We start from the raw sequence: 26,533 nt of genomic DNA on the forward strand, positions 1-26,533 counted from the left end.
AAGAAGCGCTCAATTAGCCACCCAGAAAATTCTTTTTGGTCAGCTGAATTCTCCAACACCTGTGCTTCACACTTGCATAGCCTGCAGTCATGTGCCTGTTTGGGGGAAAGGGGCAAGCTGGTCTTTTCCTTTCATTTACTTCCGTTGAGTATTCAAAACTAGTTTGTTGACCTGGCGTTTGAGTGGTTTTTAAAAGTGATGATCTCCTTTGCTAAAAATTGATGTCCACCATAGGACCTTGTGTGTGCCTAGAGGGTTGTTCTTTACTGATGGTTTACTATGGATGTTCTTTACTGATGTTAGCTAAATCTGTGTCAACTAAATCGTAGTCTTGTATGAGAATAACTCTATATGTAATTTTAACTGAATATAAGCCAACACTTCTGGCAGCAGAGGGATTAAAAACTGTTTCAAAGGAAGAGAATAACTGGTATATCACAGTTCAGTGTCATTAAATGTAAGATGGTACAAACTGCACTTGCTTTGTTTTACAGGATTCTGCATGTTTGTTTTGAGTTTAGTGAAGAAACATTATCGTCTGCAGTTTTACATGGTGTGTATTACCCACTTTGCTGTGCTCATTCATATTCCAAATGCCAGTAGAAACAGTCATGTCCGTGTGCTCATAAAATAGTTTGGAAGAGTGGCGTGGAAAATGTGCTTAAATTGAGAGTTACATGAAATCAAGTCGTGCTGGACTGTATCTGTTCACCTTCCAAATGATGATGATTATTATTATATCCTAGAATGTGGCCTCTCAGTCAGTACAAGCTGTCCTTGGTGAGGCCTTGTGCAAGTCCAACACAATATGTTTCCCTTAGTGATAGGCTGATATGAAAGAGCTTCCTGGAGAAGGGAGATCCATCTCCCTGCCAGATCTGAAGCCAAACAGTTCAGCATTGTGTGGAAAGTGATTATTGTGATTCAAGTGTTGCTTTCTAGAGGCCCCTCTGAAGTACCATGAAGGGTCTTGATCTCAACGCCCATGTGAAGTGTTTATTCCATGACATTTCACAGCTGTTCTGGTCTTTTGCTCTGCAGTGTCTCAATAGATCATTGATGAATTAAAAGAAACCAGCATTCTCATCTCTCATATTTGTCCACCTAATAATCAGCATAGTAGCTAAGCAACAGCATGAACCTTTTTCTTATGTGTATCTTATATGTTGGAAACTAATTCTGTAACATTACAGGTTAAAACCAAAGCAAACACCCCACTGACAACACCCTACCTCCCACTTCTATGTAGGAATGATTAGAAATCACAGTGAAACAACAGTGCAGTACAGCTCCTGTCTTGAAAGAACTTGAGCAATCAGGGCATTGCACAATTTAAATATTTCCTAAAGCTCTGGCAATGCAGTTAACCCTTCTGTTTCTGCACTGCTTTAGGTAGCACTTTACCACTGAGGATTCCCAATTCTAGACCAGGGCTTAACTGCGTCTTATAATAACATGTAAAAAGATCTTTTACTCAAAATAATATACCCTGTTTGTAAGAGAGTTTACCTGACAGTGAGATGCAGCTTTCCTAGTTTTTCTCTTCTAATCTGCAAAAAACTCCCAAACCTCCTCATCTTTAGATTGGCACAACCTAAATATATTCACTGGCCATTATTTTCTCCTTTTTCATCTTCTGGAAAGAAGGTGAAAATGTGTAGTGTCAGTCGCGTGACTTGGTGTCTGCCCAGAAAACATTAAAATGTGACTACCCAGGAATTGCAACAAAACGAAGTGAAGCCATATATCTACTGTGTGGCAACACTGTGTTTAGGAAGAAAAGGAGAGTCTGTCCCATCCCTGGAAGTGTCCAAAGCCAGGTTGGATGGGGCCTTGAGCAACCTGGTCTAGTGGAAGGTGTCCCTGCCTGTAGTGAGGGAGTTGGAGCTATGTGATCTTTAAGGACCTTTCCAACCAAACTGCTCCATGATTCTAGTAGAGTAGGCATTTGGATTTAGGTGGTGTTGCAATGTCACCATACAAATGCTAAAATCTCTGCTGCAGAGCTGTGTTAATTAACCAGCAGGTAATCCTTTCAGAAACCTTTTGTCATTTCTTGTAGCCTCCCCAGTCCACCGTTTAAGGCTTCTTGAGTTGTCTTATCTGGAAGTAGAGTCTGACTGCCTTAGGTAAACACATGATAAGAGAATTAAAGTAGGACATTTCGAGTGTAAATGGCCCAGACATTTAGAGTACCTAAGTTTGGTGTATCATGAGAAAACTACCAGTTCTTGATTTAAAAGCGTTTGGAAAATAAAATCCATTGCAGGATCTTTACTGGTAACCTGTTTGGAAACCACTTTATTGTACACTGGCTCTACAGATTAAACACCAAGTGCATACAGTAGTACTGAACTAAATGATTGTTTAAATGACTATGCCCTTAAAAACAAACACTTCATTTTTGCTAATCCTGAGAATTTTCATGTTTCATAAGTTATGAGAGACATCCACATCTGTGTAACAGTACTCTTTCCTGAGTAGTTCATTGCCATTTTATTGTTACAGTTCTAACATGTCTGTTATATGTATATACAGAATATCACATTGCTTAAACTTCTCTGCTGCTTTCATGCTGGAGGTGTATGTCTTATTAAATCAGGTGTTAAAACTGCATGTTAAAAAATTCTGGGTGGAGGTAAGTGATGAAGAGGCCTGCTGAAGTTTTAGAACTTGCTTAAGAAAGCCAGCTCACTTGTGATATACTGTATGCACTCATCTCTTGCATTATCACTAGAACTGGTCTTCCTGAGGAGCTCCTCAGTAGCTCCTGTAGCTGATGTGCCAGGATTTATGGAGGTCTACGGGTCGGTGTTTTCACTAACTGTTGTGTTGTTGCATTGTTAACAGTTCGCATGGACTCATGTCACTTTGCTGATCACTGTAACTCAATCTCACCTTGTCATCCAAAATCTCTTTGAAGGCATGATCTGGTAAGGGGACAGTAACAAACTGATTTGTACCTCTATTGCATTGGAAGGTTGGTTCTTTTGCATAGATCTGGTTAGCGAATAATTGTGGGAACAGTTAAGCAGGATGAATTATAGGAGCATTAATGTCTTATTGGGAGTGGGGGTAAAGCATACAGGAGAGGAAGCAGAAACCTCTTTATCTAGATTGACTGACACAAGTCTGATAGTTTTGAACAATCACTTCATTTACTTGCAGGGAATAGGATTGATTGCATGCTAGGTCAGATCCTTTCCACAGCATTTTGCTGAACAAATGAATATCCAGCAATTCTTTTGCAATTACTTTGGAGCTTTGAGTTGCTCAGAGCTATTGAAGTTGGACCATTTAATTTGAAATCCCCAATCTGGCTATGTTCCTTGCAGCCTGTCCTGTTCAAATAAATTCAGAGTACTTAAAATACTTTGAGAGTTTTAATCTTGGTTATGGTTGGGCAACATTTGTGCCTCATTTTCAGTAATACATTAAATTTTGGCAATGCAGTTAAACTTGATTATGTAAAGCCACTCCTCAGAGAGCGGGTGTGTTTTCCTCCCCCTCTCTTCTTCAAGTTGAGAAAGAAAGAAGAAGCATGTAGAAGATGGTTTGTGTTCTTCCAAGGACATAATGCTGTATGTTCTCCTCTTCCTGATATACATACATCTGGGGAGATTATTGCAGACAAGCCGTACTTACAGTTAGAAAGAAAGCTCAAAGCCTTTGACAAAGTTTCTATTTACAAATACTTTTCATAGTGATTATGTTCACATGTCAAAAGCTGAACCTAGTTGCTTTGCTAGCCTACTATTTCTTATTGCCACTCTTGCTAGACAATTCAGCAGGAGATCAAAAAATCTGACTTTTAGCTTATTAATACATCCCTGCTTTGAAAAGGAGGGGCAAAGAAAAGAGAGCTTAATAGGCTTGAATAACAACTTCAGATGCAGACTGCATGCAAAGAACATTTTAAAAGCTGCTCCAAACTGATAAGAAGGGAAAAAATAAAGGAAAACTAGATATTTTCTTAATTTAGCTGTCATTTAAACTTTTTGTACAATTGGCTTGTTTTGATGTTACAAAAACATTAACATGTTGATTGCTTCTTACCTGTGCTACCAGTCTTTAAGCCTCAGAGGAAAAACCCAGCCTGTTCATGTTTTAAGCTCATGCATCAAAATAACACTTTAACTTGAACTAACATGAATCTGTTATGATGTAGTTTGGTTGAAGACTAAAACCAGTATAGCTAAGTGTGGTGCTCATGGGGAAAAAGGCAAACACATTATGAAACATAATTCCTTCTAAATACTGCAGAAAAATTTCCCAGAAAGAAATTTGGCTCTTTCAATTTTTGTCCAGTGTTTAGGTTCAGGCAGTTTTTCTCTGTGAAACTTTTAATGTCTTTCTCTAGGTTTCTGGTTCCAATTTCAAGTGTTATCTGCAATGACATTACCGCTTATATTTTTGGGTTCTTCTTTGGCAGAACTCCATTAATTAAGGTAGGTGCTTAGGCATTTCCTTGCTAACGAGCTTTTACAATTTATAGCAATTTTGTTACTTGTTCAAAAACATGTTAATGGAAAAAAATACTTTACACTGTACTACATGATTCACAGCTTTGCTAAAAAAGCCCAAACGGACTATCCTGTTCCTGAAATTTTGAATATGATTAATGTGAATGTGATATTGGCATTACAGGATAATGCAGTTGAGCCTATTGCATTATTTAAGGATTGCAGATGCATGTTTGGCTGCATACTTACTGCACAGTAACTTTTTTGAAATAAGGTCATATATACCTGCTCCTCTTGTTGACTGAGAAGGGCTCAAGCATTAATCTTCCTAATCTGGTAGATTATGCAAGACCCCACAGAAAGCCATTAATTATTTCCATGAGGTTGCCATGTTAACTTTTGGGAATTTATTTGGTTCTTATACTAAAATGCTCTTAAATTGAAAATGTGATAGAATTTGGTAACAGCTTGTCACACACTGGTCTCTCTAGTTATTTGCTGTATTGGTTATCCAGTCTGTGTGCAGAGAGCTGGTGTCTCCTGAGGAGCATCCCCAGCAGTGGGTCTCCAACACAGCTCAGGTGTGCTTGTGCAGGTCTCCCAGTCTTCTGTATGAAGGGAGTTCAGCTGCTTAACCTGGGTCAGCAGCAGCCTTCAGACAGCAGCCACAGATGGGATGGGAGCTCTCCCTTCCCTCAAATTGGCCACTGGCACCAGACAAAGTTGGTTGGTTGGCTTTTCCACACTTTGCCTGGAATGGGTGAGGGCCATACTCTTCTGTTTATCAGATTCAGTGGCTGCAGCTGCTGGCATTCAGTATTTCACACAAACCTTTGAAAAGTAGGAGTATAATATAAGTAATTTTTAATTTTCACAAACAAGATCAATAAATACAGTAAAAAGGGGTGGAATGATTTAACTGATGGACTAACACTATCTCTTTTGTGCCTAGCTGTCTCCCAAGAAGACCTGGGAGGGGTTCATTGGAGGCTTCTTTTCCACTGTTGTATTTGGATTTATTGTAAGTAAGCGCATGACACTCATAGAACCAAAGAATGGTGGTGTTTTGTGTTTGGAAGGGACCTTTAAGGTCATCTCTTTACAATCCCCCTGCCATGGACAGGAAGACCTTCCACTACCCTAGATTGCTCAGAGCCCATCTAACCTGGTCTTGAACATTTTCAGGCACATGGGAATTTCTTTATATAGAAGCAGTCTTCATATTTTTACTTGAAATATCCAAATTTATAACTAATTTTATCTCAAACTCCTGAAAGCCTCAGGGTTAGGGTGTTTTTTTGCCTAGAGAATTCTGCAATTCATAACTAGCTGGAAAGGGTAGGCAAGGTTTTAACCTCTACTGAAGAGATAATATTGACCATTTTCTGCCATTTCTGTTACAGTATCTGGAATAATTGTATCTATTAGCCGCATCCCTATTTAGAAATTGAAATTTATCAGTAGCATTATTTATGCTTTGTGAAGTAGACCTTCTGTGTTACATGCTTTATAATGATATTTCCCCTGGAAAACAATTTACTCTAATGATATGCACAGATGATAATACCATCATAAATAACTGTTGTGATAAGTAATTTTTCACCAAGGTCAGCAGAACTCATAATAGCCAAACTTAGTGGAGGAGATATTCAAGTTTTAATGGACAAGTGAACTTCAAAAAATTATGAGTGGATGACATTTTTGGATTTTATAATACAGAAGATAACTAGATAGAAATCTGAGATAGAAAAAGGAAAATAATTTGGGAAATCATCACTAAGCTCATGGAGCATCTGCCTTGTTGAGGCACTCTCTAGTTAAGGCAGGCTGATTTTTCTCCATTCTGTGTCTCTTATTAGAAAGATTTTTATTACCCTGAGCTTGTGGTGATAAAGCCATTTACTGTGGGGGTTTTGACTGTAATAACAAATGCCTAATTCAGGACTTCTTGTTTTGCTTTTCAGTTTTCCTATTTTTTGGCTCAACATCAGTATTTTGTCTGCCCTGTGGAATACAACAGTGAAACCAACAGATTTGTGACAGAGTGTGAACCTTCAGAGCTCTTCCATATGAAGAAGTACTCTGTGCCACCATTGCTTCAGGCTGTGTTGGGATGGGTAAGGGAAAAAAACAGGCTTTGGTTAAAATTGAAATCATGCTTCCCAGCTTAAATGGGTTTCCAAATAATTTTAGAAGGGTATCTGAATGCTGGTAAAGCTTAACCTTAAGAACTGGGTTGATACCATGAGCCCCTCCATTGCTCACACAGGGGATGTGGTCACCCGAGGGAACCTGCCTGTGTTCTTGAGGCCTGTGTTCTCTTCGTGCTGCACGTGGATGCTGCTTAGGCTTTTTGCAAACTTAGTTTTAAAGAGTAACCTTTGAATTTTTTGTGGGAAGTGGACAAAGGCTTGTTATGGCTGGAATTAGTGGCAAGCTGAAGTAAGCCTGTAGGGTGTAGCTGCTGTTAGGATTGGAGTTTTACTCTCTCTTCTTCACACAGAATCCTGCGTGTTTGTGCCATTACTTCTGTGCTGTGTGAAAAAGTACTACCAGCAATAGTTATATGTAATGTACTCTCTGACCCTTTAAATATGCAAGGTAAAGATGCCTACAATCAAATGTATTGAAACACAGTGTTAATTCTTTTTCTTGTAGGAAACAGTGAATATGTACCCATTTCAGTTGCACAGCTTTGCACTGTCAACATTTGCCTCATTAATTGGGCCATTTGGAGGATTCTTTGCCAGTGGTTTTAAAAGAGCTTTCAAAATCAAGGTATGTAATGAATCCTGTAAGCCTCTAAATTGTCTTTTGTTTTTCTCTTTGGATTAGATAAATTGGTGGGTTAGGGATTTTTTAAATCCTTCATTGCAATTGTATTTCTACTGAGTTGCAACAATGTTTTGGCTGGTTTTTAGTATCAGAAGCAGGACTTAGTTTTATCAGATGTGTGTCTGTGTGATATTCTTCAAACTTTGCATAGTCAGCATGTGACTTCATGCTGGAAATCTAAGAATAATTTGGTTACATAATTTGGACAATAATTGTTCTTCCAAATCGTGCTGTAGAAGTGGTTTAGACAAGCAAGATGTGAGATAGTGTACTTGACATGAAGGGCAATCTGTAGACACCTCAAAAGTGCTGACAGTGGTTTACCCTTCAGATTTTGGCTGGCTGGTTTTTACAGGTGGCATTGGTGTCACAGGCAGATGCTGGTGTGTCAGGCTCACCAAAGCATGAGATGTTTGGCTGCCTTTGCCAAACATCTGCCTTGTAACAGGAGCGTGTACTGGCAAATTATGTGACCTGCTACCCTCTGTTTATTGCAAGGTGTGCGCTGTCGCTTGTGGCAATGCTGTCCTTGGCTGGTATTATATGGCAGCAGGAGTATGGCAAGAGGGCAGCCCCAAATTTCTCCTGACCTTCTTTATGTCTTGGTAGGACTGCTGTAATTCTTACCCTGTTGCTTGTTGTTCATGTTGTTGTTCTGTATGTCCACCAAGCTGGCATGTGCTTTGCACAGAATTGTGTAAACCTCTCTGTTTGTGCTGAACTCCTGTACATATGCTTGTACTTACCCCTCTTTCTCGTGCTGGTCCCAGCAGCTTGCCCAGCACTTTGCAGGCCACAGCACTCTCATACCTGTACAGCCACATAGCAAAGGACTGTTTGTGTGAAGAAGGAATTTGGGATGAAAAAAATGCTGCTGAAAAGCAGCACTTATTCTTAAAGTAGATAGGTAAAAAAGTAGATTCCTTTTAAAACTTCTGGGCCCCGAAGTGATGACTTAAGGACTGACAGAAGTTAGGGATGTTGTGGAATTGCTGCTGAAGGCAGTGCCCTCCATGCCTGCCCCGCATTGGGTAGAACTAGTTTAACTTGCTGGAGGTCACCCCATGTGACTAAGGTCAGGGTTTTCACTCAGAGAGGACACGAGTGAGTGTGGCTGACGGAAAGGATGTCTGAAGGTATTTTGATTGATAAACCTGTTCTATAGATGAGCTAGGTAACACAAAGGTAGTGTATCAAGCTTTGTTTGCATCAGAAATACATTTTTTTTAAGTAGTGATAATTTTTTCACAGTGTGTTTTTTTATTCTGTTAGATAAATTTATATTGTTTGCACATATTATGGTTTTTAACTATGGTAGGTGATAAAGCAAAAAAAGGTCTTAAAGAGGAGAATTAGATTCTGCAGAGGGAAGAAACAACAGGCAGCAGCTTAAGAGGTTTGCTACAAAACAAAGTGTATATAGGCACACAAGTGTTCTCAGTACTGGCATACCTGCACCTGACCTACTACTGTCCTCTTGTATAAAACTGGAGAAATTGCTGCTTCTCTTCTTTTTCTTCTCACCCCTTGGCTTGCCTTTGCAGTTAAAAACTCCTTTAGCAAAGGAGCCTCTTGCTAACTTTTGGCTCCGGGCAGTGAAACCTTGGCTTACTTGCAGCCCTAGCGTGCTGCTGCCAAGAGATAACATCATTTGTGTGTTTCACGGGAACCACTGACCGTCTTTTTTTTTTTCTTCTTTCCCCTTCTTGTCCTTCACACCTAAAAGGATTTTGCAGACACAATCCCTGGGCACGGTGGGATAATGGATCGCTTTGATTGTCAGTACTTGATGGCCACTTTTGTTCATGTCTATATCACCAGTTTCATAAGGTATGGACTTTTTACAATATTAATTACTGAAACATGCACAGGAGCTGTGCCATAATGAATGCATAGGAGTTATGTTAGCACAGCAGAGATTGCAGGTTGCTAAATAGGATTTATCCAGTCACTTCAAATACAGGACAATTAAGAAAACAATGTTCCTGCCTAGGGACATTGTGTTGGGTTCAAACTATGCCTGAATGTTTCTGTGACTTCTATTGAAGGTAATGTATACTTGAAATACAAGAAAGTTTTGTGTAGCAGCCTATCAGAAGTTTTACTAGAATTTACTGCTTACAGAAAGGTGTAGGATGGGGTTTCAGGCAGGAGGGTTGTGCAGCATCTGCTTGCCCTGTGTGGTTCCTAAAGAGCTTGTAGGTTGAGAGACTGCAGTTCTTCCCATGAGATTCAGTACTTCTCAGTTGCTTGGCTTTGGATTTTCTGTTTAAGATGAAAATGCTATAGTTGAAGAAAGGAGACATCTTCCTAAAATATTGCTCATCTTTCCTGAACGACACCAGCTTTCAAGATGAAATCATGGGAATCACAATTCTCTTATAACAGACATTTTAGTTTCTGAGGCAGAGGTGGTTCAAGGGGCCAAATCAAGACATGCCCTTAGTTTTGTAAATGGATATGGCTAAATAATTACTAGATACCTAATCAGCAACAGATTCTTTGCCTTATATTTGGTTCATCTTAGAAGTAGATTGTAAGTGGCTAGCTAAAAATGAGGCTGATATTTAGAAAAGCTTGGTTTAATTTGCAGTTTTCTTTACTGACTTGGCCAATTTCCCATTTAGTTCAGTAGTACATAGCTTATCTGGCAGACAACAGACACTAAATAAAGATCTGCTAATAAAAAAAATTATTACAGTGATAAAAGACAAGTCAAGGAATCTTATTTGTCATAAGCCTTCTTAATATCCCTATTTGACAGCAAAGAGAAATGCTTTTTAGTTTCTGTTTATATTTAGCTTAAGAGTATGCTTTGCCTGTCATGCTGACCCATGCATCCTGAGGAGACAGACTGGGAGAAATCTGTAACTTGGTGCCCTCAAGAAAGGGAAGGCATTGGTTGGGCAGCAAGAAGAAATCTAAAAGGCTCATTAGAACTGTGGTCGCAAAAATTTTTTTTTCATTGACAGGGGTCCAAATCCCAGCAAATTACTGAAACAGCTATTGATACTTCAGCCTGAACAACAATTAAGTGTGTATAAAACCCTGAAATCTCACCTCGTTGAAAAAGGGATCTTGCAGCCATCTCTAAGAGGGTAGTTTGTCAAAACAGAGGACTAGAAGAAAACTCCATCTACCAGAAGCCTGTGAAAAAACTTCGCAAAAGTGCACATAAATAATGGCTAAAGGAAGAGTAGTTTGTAGTCTGGAAAAAGTGAATGTTTCCTGAAATGAATGTGAATGCTATGACTTCCTATTAGGACACTAAAGATTTCTTCCTCCTAAAATAATTCAAATGCTTACAAAGTGATGGTACACATGCTGTGCATTTTAGTTCCTGAGATGGATGGCAGCAGTCGTTCTTCAGCACCCAGCCTACCAGTCTTTGTATTTAAGAAAAAAATTATGAAATTCACTGTAAGTTTTTAATGAATTATTTAAAGCTGTATATCTTAGCAATACCTTTTTGGTCTCCAATGGTTAATGAAGTGTAAACACATCAGGGAGGCAGTAACTTCTGTGTAGGCTGATGCTGAAATTACTATTGGCCAGAAAACACTTGTTAGCCTGGTCAAAGAAGTAGTTCGAGCCTGCTGTATCAGACTACCTGTATTTACTTAGTTGTTATGAAGATTAAACTTAGCTCTGTTTTTAATTTAACAGCTTTCTTATGAAACCATTTCATGCTTTCAAGAGAAAAGTACATTTATGGAAATACAGCTGGGCATTGAAATACAGTTGGGTAGTTTGGGCTGTGGAGCTGCTTTTTTTTGTTGTTGTTGTTAACATTGCACATCATGAACAAGTGTGTACCTCCAGGAGTAGAGATTACCTGAGAAAACAGAATTCTCCAGCCCAATAAATGGATCAGGGAGAATCTGAAGGTTGAGTCCCTAGTTTCCATGGCCAGGTCAGTGTCTGAAGACAGTAATTCAAGCCTTATTCCTTGTGCCTCCTAACTGCTTTGTAGAACCGGGGTATTTCCTTCTTTTTAAAGGCACTTTGAGGTCCTGACTAAAAAGTTAAGTTTAAGTGGTGTGCATCAGTGTGTTACTCAGTGAAGGCAGAAACTTCTATCTCATGAATGTGCACAGTGCAAGACAGGATGTGTGGTTCTTCTGCTGTGTATCATTATTTATTAAGAAGATCCTCAAGCAAGCTTGGGTAACCACAGAGGGGTTTGAATGGAGAATTTTTATAGAAAGCAACTATTCTGTAGACTTAGTGGGATATATGAGGAGAATTAATGCTCCATTATTCTAAATCCTAGTTGTTTTACAACTTTTTTCATCATGTAACATGTCTTGATGCAAATAAAAGTATGAACTTTTTTTGAAATGACAAAAATTTCTGCTGTACAAACAGAAAGCACAAATGCCAATTTTGTCTTCATATACTGTAAATTGATACAATTTCATTTTTCCAACTAACTGTAAATAAGTTTTTCCACATACTGATGCCATATCTATGTGTGTGTATATAAATTATTAAAAGATGTATGTATATATACTAAAGATTAAAATTTAAATGGTTGGTGCTACTTGAGGATAGGATTGTGGAGAAAATCACTTAGGTGGGTGATAAGATGTATCAGTGAAACTCAAACTGCTTTTTATTGAACACCATGTAGCTGAGACCACCATGCACTCTGTTTTGCACTTGAGCTTGTACAGCTTGTGTATGGAAAGGCAGCCCCTTGTAGATTCAACAAAATCCAGGTCTGAAGTAATTCCTGTTGATGTCAAGTCTTGACAGACTTAAATTATGTCTGACTTGGAGATTGCAGTACTGTACTGAAGGAACACTCCAGGAGATGAAAAACATCACCTGCTGCTTGTCCATCAGTGGCTCTGTGACTTGGCTTATTAGTTGGAGGGAACTGAAGTTCAGCCCTCACTCCAGATAGAGCATAACCTGAAGTTAAAAGGTAGCACATATACCTTTGGAAAGATGATTTTTAAAAAAAGGAATAAAAAATGTGAAGGAAACAAAGTAGAATATCTTCAAAACTAGCTTTTAGATGAGGCTTTGGTTATGTATGGGACTCTGGTATATGTTATGATAAAATGCAGCCATACTGGAACTAGTATATCTTTATCCTGGGTATTTAAAAAAATCTAAATATTTTAAAAATATATAGAGAACATATATGTAAAAGGGTAATTGTTACTTCTGAAACTTGAAATTTTTAGTGTAATTTTATAGCATGTACAATAAGGAAGTTAAAATATATTTTAGTATTTAATACAACAGAGCATATGAAATTAATTGCTGTCAATGTGCACAATAGAAAATTCAATAGTGCAATTCTGCTTTTCAATGTTAAAATGAAGATGGGATCACCTGTGAACTCACTCATCAATTTTCTAGGTAGAGTAATAGCTTCCTTCTGGTTTAGGCATGGTGTGACTGAGCAGGATCTGTCTCTGAAGTGACATCCATGCTTGGTTACTATAAAGAGAATTTACTACACTGGCTATTTCTGTTAGTTCAAGCATTGCAACATGATCAACAGGGAACTTAACTTTTTACATCAGTGATTCCTTTCACTTGCACTTTTGTCCCAAGTGGCTATAATTACCTGCTGAGCAAAAAAGAAAAATGTATATTCTGTAAATATTGTAAATGGTAAATGAAGCATTTAATGTCTGTTTTAGTTTGACTGTTTCAATCTTTCATTGAAGCAGGTGTGTAAAAAAAATAAAATTGGGACAGAAGTCCTCCTATTTCCTCTAGCATGTCTAGTGGGTGGAGTTTTTTAAACAAGAATTTATAATCCTTTGATTCCTTACATTTGTGTTCTTAATAGAAAGTCTGCTATTAATTTCCAACCTTTTGCCCCTCCAGGCTTCAGACTATCCATGTCTGTTGCTGAAAGTTGTACAATGTGCCTCATGTCCAGAGATATGCAAGCTTGTCATCTTTTCCTAAAGATGCTCACTCCAACAATACTGATATGGACCTATCACTATTCACCATTTGTGGTGCTGAAGGGGTGGCAGCTGGCAGCCACCTCTCCCTGCTTTCCTGTTACTTCCCTTTTAAGTCTTGGATTTGAGGCCCTTCACCTCCTGCAGCCTCAAACAAGCCAGGTAAAAAATGCATCTTATTTCTAAATTACACACAGTGTAATATCTGTTAAACATTGACCCTCAGCCAATTGGGTGTGGGCTGTGCATTTCCTTGGGTTTTAGGAAACTTGTGGAGAAGCACAGAGCTTTCCTGTGGTCCTTGTCTGCTTCCTAATGGTCTTCTGAGGGAAGGAAGGGGAAAATTAGCAGTGAGTTTTCTCCTGCTAGACAGGTAACGTTTGGGACTCACACAGAGTCCTTTTGTCCAGCTGGTACTACTACCTAAGTTGCAATTTACCTTCTCTTGCAAGTAGTTTCCCAATTATAAAATGGATATTCAATTCCTTGTTTAGCAATTTCAAATTGCATGAACTTAAGCATGAGTCCTATATATGACAGGATGCCAGAAACAGGTGGGAATGTGTCACCCATAAACACACACCCAATTTAGGTTGGAAAGTACCCTCAACATGATTGAGCCTAGCCATTAGCCCAGCACTCCAAGTCCTCCATGACTGTACAGCTGAGTACTACAGACACTGGGATTTGTTCATTGGATACATACTGCACCCTGCCCTCTCAATACTGATGCTTGTTCCTTGGTGAATTACAGGGACACGTTTTGATCCCTCAAGGAGCAGGTGATATCAAAGACTGGTTATTATAAGGATTTTGTTAGCATGCACATATCCTTTGCAAGTGATTGTGTAAAGGCCACATATTTTCACAGGGAAGTCAGGGTTTGGCCCCCTTTAAATGCCGCCAGGTGACTTGCACTTGTCTATGTCAAGGTGCAATAGAAGCAATTTGCTTCCTCAAGTGGTTGCTGCTCCCATGTGAAGTGACTGGGCCAGTTGTCTCCAGCTCAGCAGGAACTTGAGTTTTGAGCTAGTCCCACGCAGTTTTCAGAGCAAGAGGCTGATTTTCACTTCTGCTGTTGGGACCCTGCTCTTTGATTGCAGGAAGTGAAATACTCGTGCTATCTGGCAGATATCATGCACACCTCTAAAGAAAACATACCAAGAGCTCTTATTGCCCAATAGTGGCTTATATTACCTACCTAACTGGGGCTTATCATTGGGGGTTGTATGTACTTGAAGGGTGTGTGTAGCTCTGCAAACTTTGACCTTGTTTCTGATGTGACAAACTGTGATACAAGCATAGGCTGTTCCGGGACAGAGAGAAAAGCAAGCTCTGCCAGACTCCATGCTGTGTCATGTCCAGATGCACAAATCAGCCTTCTGACTTCAGATGGAAGCAAACCTATAAAAGCATGTCTGTTGGCCCAGTTGGTCCCATGGACACCAAGGATGAGCCAGCCACATGCCCGAGTCAAGTGTTGTCCAAGCGAGGGCAAGCTAGGCCCAGCCATCACAGAGAGCAGCACTGGCCATGCTAGCTCAGCGCCACCACACCCACAAGCACTGGCCATGCACCATCCACTCCTCCCTGGGAAGATCCCCCAGTGCCTGGAGTGCAGGCAGGATCTTGTCTGATGTCCACACAACCCCCTCATGGCAGATCTCCCCTGTCCCTGACATGATGGCAACAACAGTCCCTGTTCAGGAGGGCACTCAGGGCTGTGTGCAGGGCGTTCCTTGGCAATGACCTGTGAGTCCCCTGCTCCCAGCACCAGGCAGGTGCCTGGAGACAGCTGCTCTGAGCCTCAGCAGCGTCCTCTGAGAGAGTGACACAGGGAAGCACAGCAAGGATGGATGCAGGGACAGTGCCCCAAGCATCTGGCTGTCCCCAGGCCATCCTGCTGCCAGACTGTTCTTGGCCATGTCTTCGTGACACCAGTCTGTGACTCCCCTTCAGGCACACTATAATTAGATCTGGTTCATTGTTTTGCCACACACAATTTGCAAACAGATTGTTTGTATATGTATTTGTATATAATATGTTATAATTTTTCTTCAATAAAACTCAATTTAGCCCAATTACCTGAGTTGTGGGCATAAAAAAAAATGATTAAAAACCAAAACTAATGTTTTTATATGGTCTCTTATATCTTCCATGGAAGATATACACTGGAAATGGAATCAGGTACCAGGGCTTTGTGATGAGGGGCTGCACCATGCCCAGAGACCACTGTGACACTGCAGGGCCCCGCTCTGGCTGTGGGGGATTGAAGGAGTGCGGAGCCCTGGGGTGCCCACTCCCAGGAGAGCACTTCCCACAGGAGGCTGCATCTCCCCTGGAGCCTCAGCAGCTCTGCAGCAAAGAGTGTCAGAGACAGACATGGAGAGCCATGTGAAGAATGCCAACTGCCAGATGCAGAATAGGCTGCTGAGCCTGGACTGGACGTGCCAGGTGAGGGACAGGGCGGGAGGGACAGGCCGGCTGTGGCATGGGGCTGTACGGAGCTGCCTGGGGGCTGGGCTTGCTTGGCACTGTGAGGGACACCGTGCCAAGGCAGCTGCCTCCATGCCACTCCTATTCCTTCCTGGAGGGGGGACAAAGGCCGCCAGAGGCAGCACCTCTGGACAGCCAGCCCCAGGCCTCAGACCTCAATGGAGACAGGCTGCCACTGCTTCCGCAGAGCTCTCAGGATGGCGGGAACCACCCAAGCACCCTGCCAAGCAAGAAGAGCCTTCCTCAGCTGCTGCAGTGGAACGGCCGGGCCCGTCCCAAGTGCAGGGCTCCGAGGAGAAATGCCACCCTGCCATGGCAGCAGGAGACACTGAAAGAGAACTCCCACAGCAGGAGGAGCAGCTTCCAACCCTGACATGGATGCAGATCTTGATGGGTCGGTGACAGCCTGGCCATCCTGCTGTCAGACTACTCTTGGCCGTGGCTTTGTGAGACCAGCCTATGATTCCTCTTCAGACAGACTATGATTAGATATGTTTCATATTTTTACTACAAACACTTCACAAATAAAATTTATTGCACATATCTATATAGTAAGTATTCGATTTTCTTAACTAAACTGTCAATTTACCCAATTTACTTGAGTTGTGTGCATATAAAAAATTGGTTCAAGCCCAAAAAGCTGCAATAAAGTATAGTTTTAAATTTCACAGGGTATTTTTATTACCTCTAAGCAGGTGACAGCTCCTGCAGGCATCAGAACTATCTGTCTTATAGTTCTTTTATCTGCTTAAGGTATAAGAAGGGATAATGAGGGATAAAATGTTTTTGTATAATTTCTTCTGTCTGCCATGGAAGATGTGCACAGGCAGTGGGGCCTGGGTTCAGCTGCCAGGGCTTTGTGATGAGGGGCTGCATCATGCCCAGAGACCACTGTGACACTGTGAGGCCTCACCTTGGCCATGGGGAATTGAAGGAGTGCGGAGCCCTGGGGTGCCCACTCCCAGGAGAGCACTTCCACAGGAGGCTGCATCTCCCCTGGAGCCCCAGCAGCTCTGCAGCAGAGAGTGTCAGAGACAGACATGGAGAGCCATGTGAAGAATGCCAAGTCCCAGATGCACAGGAAGCTGCTGAGCCTGGACGTGATGCGCCACGTGAGGGACAGGACAGGAGGGACAGGCCGGCTGTGGCATGGGGCTGCACGGAGCTGCCTGGGGGCTGGGGCTGGCTTTGCTGGCACTGTGGGGGACGCTGTGCCAAGGCAGCTGCCTCCATCCCACTCTTCCTCCTCCTGGTCTTGCTTCCCAAGTGTGTGTCACAGGCAGCCAGAGGCAGCACCTCTGGAGAGCCAGGCCCAGGCCTTGTCCCTCCATGGGGACAGGCTCAGACCGCTCCTCCCCCACAGAGCTCATAGGATGGAGGGGCTCCCCAGCCATCATGAAAAGCAAGTGGAAGCCTTTGCAAGGGCTAGAGAAAATTGGCCAGGCCCATCCCATGTGCAGGGCTCCACAAAGGAGTGCCATCCTGCCATGGCAGCAGCACAGCCTGGAGGAGAAAGAGCCCCCAAAGCAGGAAGACAAGGAGCAGCTTGCCTCCCTGACTTGGTATTGGTGGCTCCATGGCAGAGCCAGGCAGGTGACTGCCATGGACAGGACAGGATGGGACAGGGGGATGAGCCTCCCTCTGACCAGGGTGAGCTGCTGCACTGCACCACTGCAGCCCCATCCCCCTCCCACAGCACTCTTCCAGCAGCTGCTGCTGCTAGGTCTCCAGCAGGTATTTCCTGGAGGAAGCCAGGTGACCTTTACAAATAACAGAACCACTGAATCACATAGAATCATAAATATTAGGATTAGAAGGGATCTCAGGAGATAGTCCAGTCCAACACCCTGCCAAGGCATGGTCAACTTGAGCAGGTTACACGCATAAAAGTTCATATGACTTTGGAATGTCTCCAGAGGGGGAGACTCCACAAACCTCCCTGGATAGCCTATTCCAGGGCTCTGCCATCTCAATGTAAAGAAGTTCTTACTCAAGCTGGGGAAGAACTCCTCAAGAAATACCCCTCTCTCCTTTCTCACCTCCCAGGGGAACGCATCTCTCAACCTTGGGCAGCCATTGCCAACAGGTCTGGAAAGCTTGGAGGCCATTTCGAGCAAGCAGAAGGTGCTGCAGTGGCTTGAAGTCTATGTTCCCAGTGATCCAAAGACCTTGGCCAATGAGGAAGAGGACTGTGAAAGCAAGATTGACAAGGAGCAGTCCCATGAGATACTGGAAGAGGACATCACATCTCCAGTGCCCTCAGACATGTGGGAAGAATGCAGCCAATGCCAGGAGTCCCAAGACACATCAGAAGTGTACAGTGACCAAGAGCTGTTTCAAGGGGAAGAGGATAAGAGCACAGCAGGAACAGAAGAGGCTATCAGCAAACTGCAGAGCACATCTCCTGACCTGGCTGGTTCCATGGACACCAAGGATGAGCCTGCCATGTTCCCAACTCGACCATCTCAGCAGCAAGGGGAGGCCTCTGGCACCATACCCGCAAGCACTGGGCACGTATCATCCACTTCTTCCTGGAAAGTGCCCTTTGTGCCAGGAGGGCAGACAGGAGCTTGCCTGTTGCCCTCACAGTCCCCTGGAGACAGATCTCCTCCACTCACAACTAGCCACACCGCAGTGCAACAGCAGCAACAGTCCCTGTTCAGGAGGGCATTCAGGGCTGCGCGCAGGGTGTTCCTTCGCACCCACCGCCCACGGGAGCAGGAGCAGCAGTGCCCTGCTCCCAGCGCCAGGCAGGTGCCTGGAGACAGCTGCTCTGAGCCTCAGCAGCGTCCTCTGAGAGAGTGACACAGGGAAGCACAGCAAGGATGGATGCAGGGACAGTGCCCCAAGCATCTGGCTGTCCCCAGGCCATCCTGCTGCCAGACTGTTCTTGGCCATGTCTTCGTGACATCAGTCTGTGACTCCCCTTCAGACATTATGATTAGATCTAGTTCATTTTTATCACACACATTTTGCAAACAGACTGTGTTTTATATGTATTTGTATATAATATGTTATAATTTTTCTTCAATAAAACTGTCAGTTTAGCCCAATTACCTGAGTTGTGTGTGTACAAAAAATTGGTTCAACACAAAAAGCTGAGAAAAAGTACAGTTTTAAATTTCAGAGGGTACTTTCATTACTTCTAAGCAGGCGATGGCTCCTGCAGGCATCAGAACTATCTGTCTTGTAGTTCTTATATCTGCTTAAGAAAGACCTCCTGCAGTAGGAGGGCAAGGAGCAGCTCTTGCCTCCCTGACATGGTCTTGGTGGCTCCATAGCAGACCCAGACAGGTGAGTGCCATGGACGGGATGGGATGGGATGGGATGGGATGGGATGGGATGGGATGGGATGGGATGGGATGGGATGGGATGGGATGGGATGGGCCTCCCTCTGCCCAGGGCCAGCCACTGTGCTGCAGCACTGCAGCCCCATGAATATAAGGCATGTCTGCACTACACTGAGACATCCTAAATGGACAACAACAATACATGGCCTAGCATGAGCTGAAAATTATGAAGTCAAAAGAGTATTTAGAGTGTCCCTAAGGAAGACTCTGGCCTTATGCTTTTGGTGTCAACTGTTTAATGTCAGTGTTGGACACAGGGCATTAAGGTGAGGCTTGATTGGATTGAGTACATCTCGTTTTTGAATGCACCCTCCTTCTCCTCTCTAACAGTTCATCTCCCTTCTTAAGCTTGATTTGTAAGACTTAGGCTAAATAATAAGTGTGTATCACTTGCAAACAGCCACGCTTTGTGGACCCGGTTTTGTGACAATTACTCACACTGAACTTGTTTTTTCTCTCTTTTGAACAGAGTGGTCCAAAAATACTGACTTTACTTTTTCCACAAGCATTTCACCAGATACCTGCGTGAGGCAGCAGGACCTAAAACCTCTCCCGGCAACCTCGGTGCCACTAGGGGTCCCCGCCGTCCGCGCATCCCGCCGCGTTCCTCCTCATCCCGCCTCATCCCACTCCGTCCCGCCGCGGCGGGAGGACGCGCCTGGCGGCCGAGCTGCGGGATCGGGACACAAGGGAGACCTTAGCACTCTCTACCGCTACCTGAGAAAAGGGTGTAGTGAGGTGGGGGTGAGTCTCTTCCAAGTAGCAAGCAACAGGATGAGCTACACTAGGGGAGACACAGCTTGGGTATTAGGAAACTTTCTTCACCGAAAGAATAGCAAGGGACAGCCAGCCATGGTAGAGGTCACAGGAATAAAGGACAGCTTCTACTGCACAAAGCTGTGTCTCAGCAGACTTCCAGTTGCACCAGGGATACACTGTTTTGAGGCTAGAAATCTGGATGTCCTGATGTGTTTTGTCCTGATGTGATTTCAGGATAATCTCGGTAACAGGCATTTTAAAAAATGTTGATAAGAATTGGGTGTTTCAGAATGAGGAGCTGGCAGAGTCAGCTGCAGACAACTTCCTGTACATCCTAGAGCCCCTCAAATTTCTGGTCATAGTACAGTGTCTTTTGGCACTGTGATTTATAGTGAGGTACCTCCTGCTGCTGAAGGGAGAGAACAAATTCTTCTCTCTTGAGAGCCAAGCAAGGACCATCATTCCCTCCACAACCAGCAGCAGGGCAGGAATGCAGCCATCACCCCTCCTTGTCTACTCCAGTGTACAACAGTGGCCAGCTCAGGTTCCAGTCTCCTTCTTGTCTCTAGAGAGCGCCTCTGTACTATGTCAGGAATGAAATCCTGTCTCCCACGTGGCTGTTTGTAGCAGAATTCCGTGATGTGGAGGTTGTCTGAGAAGGAAACTCAATGCTTAGTTATCCTAAAGGGCAAGGCATTTACCTCCAAAGCTGCAGGTCCCAATTCCCAGTGCTCTCTCTGTCTTGGGAAGCAATCATGTCTTTCTGGCCTCTTCTGGAAAAAGCTGTCATTGGCAGACACTGCAGGCCAAGCACCTTAGAGGGGAGGATATGGCAAGCTGTGATCTGGGTTTGGAAAGTTCAGGATAAGCATGGATATGCAGGCTAATCCTCAGGTTGAAAGAGACATGTTTTGAGTTATCTCAGGAGTAGAAGTTGGTGAACCCTGGGGAGCTTTAATTTGAAAGCTTGTAGGCATTTGTGTTGTCAAAAACCTTCAGGATCAGTTAGCAGGAATCCTGCAGAACACATATCTGGATTTGGGTATTTAAATACCCCCTAACTTTTCTGTTTGTGCAAAAGTGACTTCAAATGTATTTTGAGATTATGGCTTCCCAAATATGCAGCAAAGGTTAAATGAAACTCTAGATTTTGCATTAGCTGGAACAGGCTTAATCAAAACATACTGTGTTGATCTGAAAGATTTTTTTTATCTCGATGGATTTTCTTCTAGAGGCTTTTATACCTTTTATACAGGCACTTAAGCAAAGTGGCCAAATTGCTGCTACCCCATGCAATCAGTACTACTTCAAGGCTAAGCATAGTTAGCAAATAGAAAGGAAAAATTTAAGTTTTCAACTTGGGCTCAAAGCTATCTGGAACCTTGTTACTAAACAGTTTTTCCCACACTTGAATGGCCCTCCTCTCTTCAGCAAAAACAAATTTCCAAACCAGTCCCAAACTAGCTAATTTCAGCTTCAAACAAAATCTAGGGAGGCTACTTGGCAAAGTGAATGGATGTGAGGGGAAGCTTTTTTCTTCAGCTTGCAGCGTCCTTGGCTCTTCTAATGCCAGATGTACTTTCAAAAGCAGCATGTAAATTTGACCTTAGCCTGTTCTGCTGTAAACTGACAAATTATAATTATTATGCAACTAAAGTAATTTCACATTGCAAATATACATGTTTACAAACATTTCTGATTCAAAGGGAAAAAGAAGGCTTAGTTAGAAAAGAAGTTGTTTAAAATCTTAGTGGGTGACATGGAGATGGACAGGGGGATTGCATGCAGCCACAGCAAGTTTGCCAATGACACCAAGCTGTGTGGTGTGGTGGACATGCTGGAGGGATGGATGCCATCCAAAGGGACCTTGAAGATTTGAGAGGTGGGCCCATGTGAAGTTCATGAAGTTCAACGAGGTGTAAGATCCTGCACCTGGGTCGGGGCAATCCCAAGTACAAGTACAGGCTGGGCAGCAAAGGGATTGAGAGCAGCCCTGAGAAGAACTGGGGATGTTGGTGAATGAGAAGCTTGGCATGACCCAGCAACGTGCGCTTACGGCCAGAAAGGCAAATGTGTCCTGGGCTGCATGAAAAGTGACACAAGAAACAGGTAAAGGGAGGTGATTCTGTCCCTCTACTCTGTTCTCCTAAGACCCCACCCTGAGTACTGTGTCCCCAATGTGAGCAGGACATGGAGCTGTTGGAGGGAGCCTAGAGGACACCACAAAGATCATCAGAGGGCTGGAGCACCTCTCCTATGAAAACAGGCTGAGTTTGGGTTGTTCAGCCTGGAGAAGAGAAGGCCCTGAAGAGGCCTTCCAGCAGCCCTCCGGTATTGAAAAGGGCTACAAGAAAGATGAAGAGGGACTTTTTATAAGGGCATGTAGTGATAGAGAAAGGAAGAATGGCTTTAAACTTCTCATGCCTGGAAGCATTCAAGGCCAGGTTGGATGGGACTTTGAGCTCCCTGCTAGGGTGGCATTGAAAAGAGTGCTAGTCTGTAGGCATTGGTGAATTGGACCTAACTTTTAAACCAAGGACAAAGTCCTCTGAAGCTTTGGCTAGAAGACAACATAGTATTTGCCTTCTGCCTTCTCTTAAACAATTTGTCACCATTGAGATTATCGTGTTTATTCATCTGGTATGCAGCAAACGTAATGCCACCCTTTTTGAATAGAGGATGTAAGAAAAAAACAGCTTGTAGATTTCTGCTGCTTTTAAGCTTTTTTTCTGTGAAAACCCCTATACAGCAGGACAAAAGAATGGCTTGTTTTCTGCAGGTGGCATCATCCCTACCCATCAGATCACAAAGTGTGAGTCTCTAGGAGAAAGCCTTGAGTAATTTTTTATTTATTTACAGTGGAGAAATTCACCACAAAAGGTCAGAAATAGCATTTCCCAGAATCACAAAAGGTCCCTTTGTGTACTTCATAGTTGGTTTTTAATTTGTGCAGAGATTTGGCATGTCTTCGGCACAAGAATTCAAGCCACTGATAACACTAACTACAAACAAATTCTTCTGGTTCATTGTTGTTTGGTTTGATTTTATGACCAGAGCATCTGTACACTCACAATATGTGAAAAAGATCCCAATTTTCTGGTAATTTGAATGTTCTTGGACTAAAAACTTTGAAAACTTGTAAAACAGATTTGAGGCAATTTCATCCACTTTTGGATGAAATTTTTTCTTTCATTCCTGTCCCTTGTCTGTTTGAAAGGCTTATTTCAAAACAGTCAAAAAGGGAATGCTGCCCAAGAAACACTGTTTTTTTCTCAACTGTCTCACCTGGAAGTTTTGTGTCATTAGCTGTGCTGTAAGACAGAAACAGCTTCCAATTTACGCATTCCCATGTTGAAAAGTTCCACAGGTGAGCATTTATGCTCAGTGATTTTTGTTTTCATGCCACTGCCAGACAAAGATATTTGCAAGATAAGAATTTTGAAAACCTCCCTGGAAGAATCTTAAGAGGTAAGAAGCCAAGCAGTGTTAACTGAGCAATGATTTTTACATGATGTAGCCCTTCATTGCTAAAATTCAAGGCAGGCAAACCACCACGAGGGTGCAGTGGTAAGGCAGCCTTTGCTGGCACTGGCAGAAAGCTTTAATTTGCTGCTACTGTTCTAAGGGGTCAGATGATGATCTTAACATCAGCACACTAAAGGAAATAATTTAAACATAATTAACTTGAACTAACACTGAAACTCTTGGGAATGTGATGGTGCTCAACGCAAGGGGAGGTTTAACTTGCTCTTTATCAGGGTTGTGATAGTACTGTTTGAATTAAGACAAGCCTTAATTAAACTTGACCGAAGTGAGAATACAGTTGGGTGAATAATATTATATTTGCTCAGAGTGTAGTTTACTTCTAGAGTGGAGGAGGACTAAACTATTGTTTTGCTGAGGATTAATATAGCAGCTTTTTTATTATTTTTAAATGATGTGCAATTTTTCCATTGCTTAAGCCTGGTTCTCATTCTTCTTTCAGTAATTGTTTTTTGGGAAAATGCATTATAAATCAACCTTCTCACCATTCAGCTTTGTTCTCTATCTAGCCATCAGAAAACAGGTTATTTTATGTTTGTCCTTTTAGATATAAAGATGGACTTTTGTTGGGGGGGGTTAATTATTTTTATTTTTAAAAACACTCACAAAACCCTAAAGCAGAAATCTCTAAAGCAAGACTTTTGAGGGGAAACCTGGAAATCAAGTGCATTCACATAGGAAGAGACTGGCAGCTGAATGCAGTATTTTGAAAAACAGTACTTGTGTCCTGGACTAAAAAACTAGAATATATTTTAGTAGTTCAAATGGAACCTGTCTCCTTTAGACAAAAGGACCAAGCTAGATGTTTTACCTGCTTCCAATGTCTTTAGAGAACAGCCCTTGTTTCCACAAAACCAGACTAGTATTTTTGAACACTGTCTGATTTGACAAGTCCAGTAAGAGAGAAGAGGAGGAAGTTTGTTTATGTGCCTGTCCCTAGAAGAAGCTGCTTGCAGCTTCAGAGGAGATACTGATTCCCTCCCCTCTCGCACTGTCCGCAACCTACAGCCCTCCTGCAGCACCACCTGCTCGGCTGCGAAACACAGATTGCACCAGGCATCTCCTCTGTAAGGTACTGTAAAAAACCCCCTCAATACAGAGCCATAGGCTTGAGAATGTCACCCCCAGCACCTTAAAAACGCTCATTCACATGTTCCAGCCACCCTGAATGCAAGCCTGCAGCCCTTGGCACTGAGGATGGTCTTGCAGAGTGCACCTACCTGGTGGTCCCACAGAGCCACAAACACCTGATCCAACACCCACCCAGCCAAGAGAATGCAGTATAATGCCTAAGCTGGCTGTATTCACAGGCCAAACTCCCCAAACCTGAGGGAAAGATGACACTTTGCCAGAACTAGCTATTTAAAACACCAAGTGAGTTTCTACCTTATGACTTTGTCTAGGTGCAACAACTTGAAAATCAAGTAATCAACTAAGGTGCCACATCTTTTTCACAAGAGCATGCAAGTGCTTCCTGCAATTTTGGGACAGGCAATCTTTCTGAATCGGCCACTTATGCTTCTCACCTGCTCATTGAGCAAAAAAAAAAAAAAAAAACAACAAACCAAAACCTAAAAGAAGGCTTTTCTGTATTTTGGAAAGAGAATGATAGAGGAAGCAGATGAAAGTTTTTCTGTATGGACTGAGATGACCCGAAATGAAAGCAGTTATGCAAAATAGCCAACTCTGAGATCTGTCTCCATGATCAGGAAGGAGCACACAACATTTCCTAACTGAAGGTGGCCATACTGGTTGGACATGCTTAAGCACACAAATCATATTCTTCAGGCCATCTTCATTAGAAAACACTCCCATCCTCCAGAAGCTCTGTCCCCTTCCTGGCACCTGTCTCTTGCAAGCAGCTCTCACCCTCTGTAATCCACCTTCAAAAAATCCTCTCTGCAGCCTGCTGGACACAATTCCTCTTGCTCTGAATCACTTTGTGCAATTAAGACACATGAGTCTGGCCTGAGTTTAGCCTTCTGGCTGGTGGTGGGATGCTGTGTAGGCCAGAGATGGTGTTTTGGTGAGCTGGGGCTACTGTGTGGCCATGTTGCATTGCCCTGGAAACGGTGAGAAAGCCCTGCTCTGGAGGCTGCCTCACAGACGGCTGCTGGTGGCAATTGGACATCTGGAAACCACGTGGAAGCTGCAGATGGTGGAAATGTGGTACGTGGGAAGCATGTGAATTGCTCAGTAAGCCTCTAGGAACAGTGATGGAAACTCCTACATGGTAGAGACCTTCCCTGGGTGTCTCAGGAAAGATTTTATCATCACACTGCAAGCTAGAGCTTATACCCCTGCAAAAAATATCAACGTTATTTCTGGATAGGGAGATTGAGTCACCTTTCAATTTTAGGAATTCTGCTGGGCAGTTTGTGCAACAGAGAAGTAGGAATAGAATGGTAATCATAGGTCATGTAATACAATCCCCTGCAGCAGGTACAACTACACCATCAAGTCTGATGACTAAGCAATCTCACCATTAATTTAGAAGCTTTTTTACTGCTGGAAAATTGCCACAGAAATGTGATTCTCTGAGTATTAGGAGTCAGTCATGTGAGCCAATATAATTTGAGTTTTTGGTTTTGCTTGTCTTCATCCAGTCTTTAGACAGTCATGGAGAAAAAGACAAATCGTGTAACTTAACATAATATTGATTCTTTTCCCCAATTAATATTTCTTGTTTAATATTGCATACAAAGGTTTAAATCTCTTAAATTAATCCAATACTTCGAGTCTATACCACAAATTCTGATCTTAGAATTAACTCTGCTGTGAACACAGGATGTTGTTCTCCACTTCAGTCCTAGTATTTGTTTAAATTTTCTTCATTTCTCCCTTTCAGTCACTGTGCTAGTAGAATCCAAACTGAAGACCACTTCCATAGGAGTCTTATTCTATTGCAAACTGGCAATAGATAGGTTTATGAACCAGCTGTGATTCCAAGGTGAGGAGAATGAGAAGGCTCTGCATCTGAGGGTGATTCCCTAGTGAGGGGAAACGAGAAGAATCTGGTGAGTCTATATCACAGAGGTTGAAGGGGGCAGCAGCTTTTCTCCTACAGTCCTTATCTCAGACCAAAGGTGAATCATTTTCATAATAATTCAACATTGTGTCACAAATCACAGAATAAACTAGATCAACTACTTCC

General features: G+C 42.6%; 1 protein-coding gene across 1 annotated transcript in view; it reads left to right on the forward strand.

Annotated features, from left to right (window-relative positions):
- The window catches only part of CDS1 (CDP-diacylglycerol synthase 1), a 29,151-nt gene extending 16,115 nt beyond the window's left edge, over positions 1-13,036 (forward strand). The window contains exons 6-13 of the mRNA XM_066548948.1: positions 495-553; positions 2,851-2,933; positions 4,361-4,448; positions 5,416-5,484; positions 6,428-6,580; positions 7,122-7,241; positions 9,025-9,128; positions 10,271-13,036. Of these exons, the coding sequence (XP_066405045.1) occupies positions 495-553; positions 2,851-2,933; positions 4,361-4,448; positions 5,416-5,484; positions 6,428-6,580; positions 7,122-7,241; positions 9,025-9,128; positions 10,271-10,400 (806 nt within the window). The 3' untranslated portion in view covers positions 10,401-13,036. The remainder of the gene's footprint in view (positions 1-494; positions 554-2,850; positions 2,934-4,360; positions 4,449-5,415; positions 5,485-6,427; positions 6,581-7,121; positions 7,242-9,024; positions 9,129-10,270) is intronic.
- The last annotated feature ends 13,497 nt before the right edge of the window (positions 13,037-26,533 follow it).

The sequence above is a fragment of the Molothrus aeneus genome, chromosome 4 (assembly GCF_037042795.1).
Source record: "Molothrus aeneus isolate 106 chromosome 4, BPBGC_Maene_1.0, whole genome shotgun sequence".
Classification (NCBI taxonomy): domain Eukaryota; kingdom Metazoa; phylum Chordata; class Aves; order Passeriformes; family Icteridae; genus Molothrus; species Molothrus aeneus.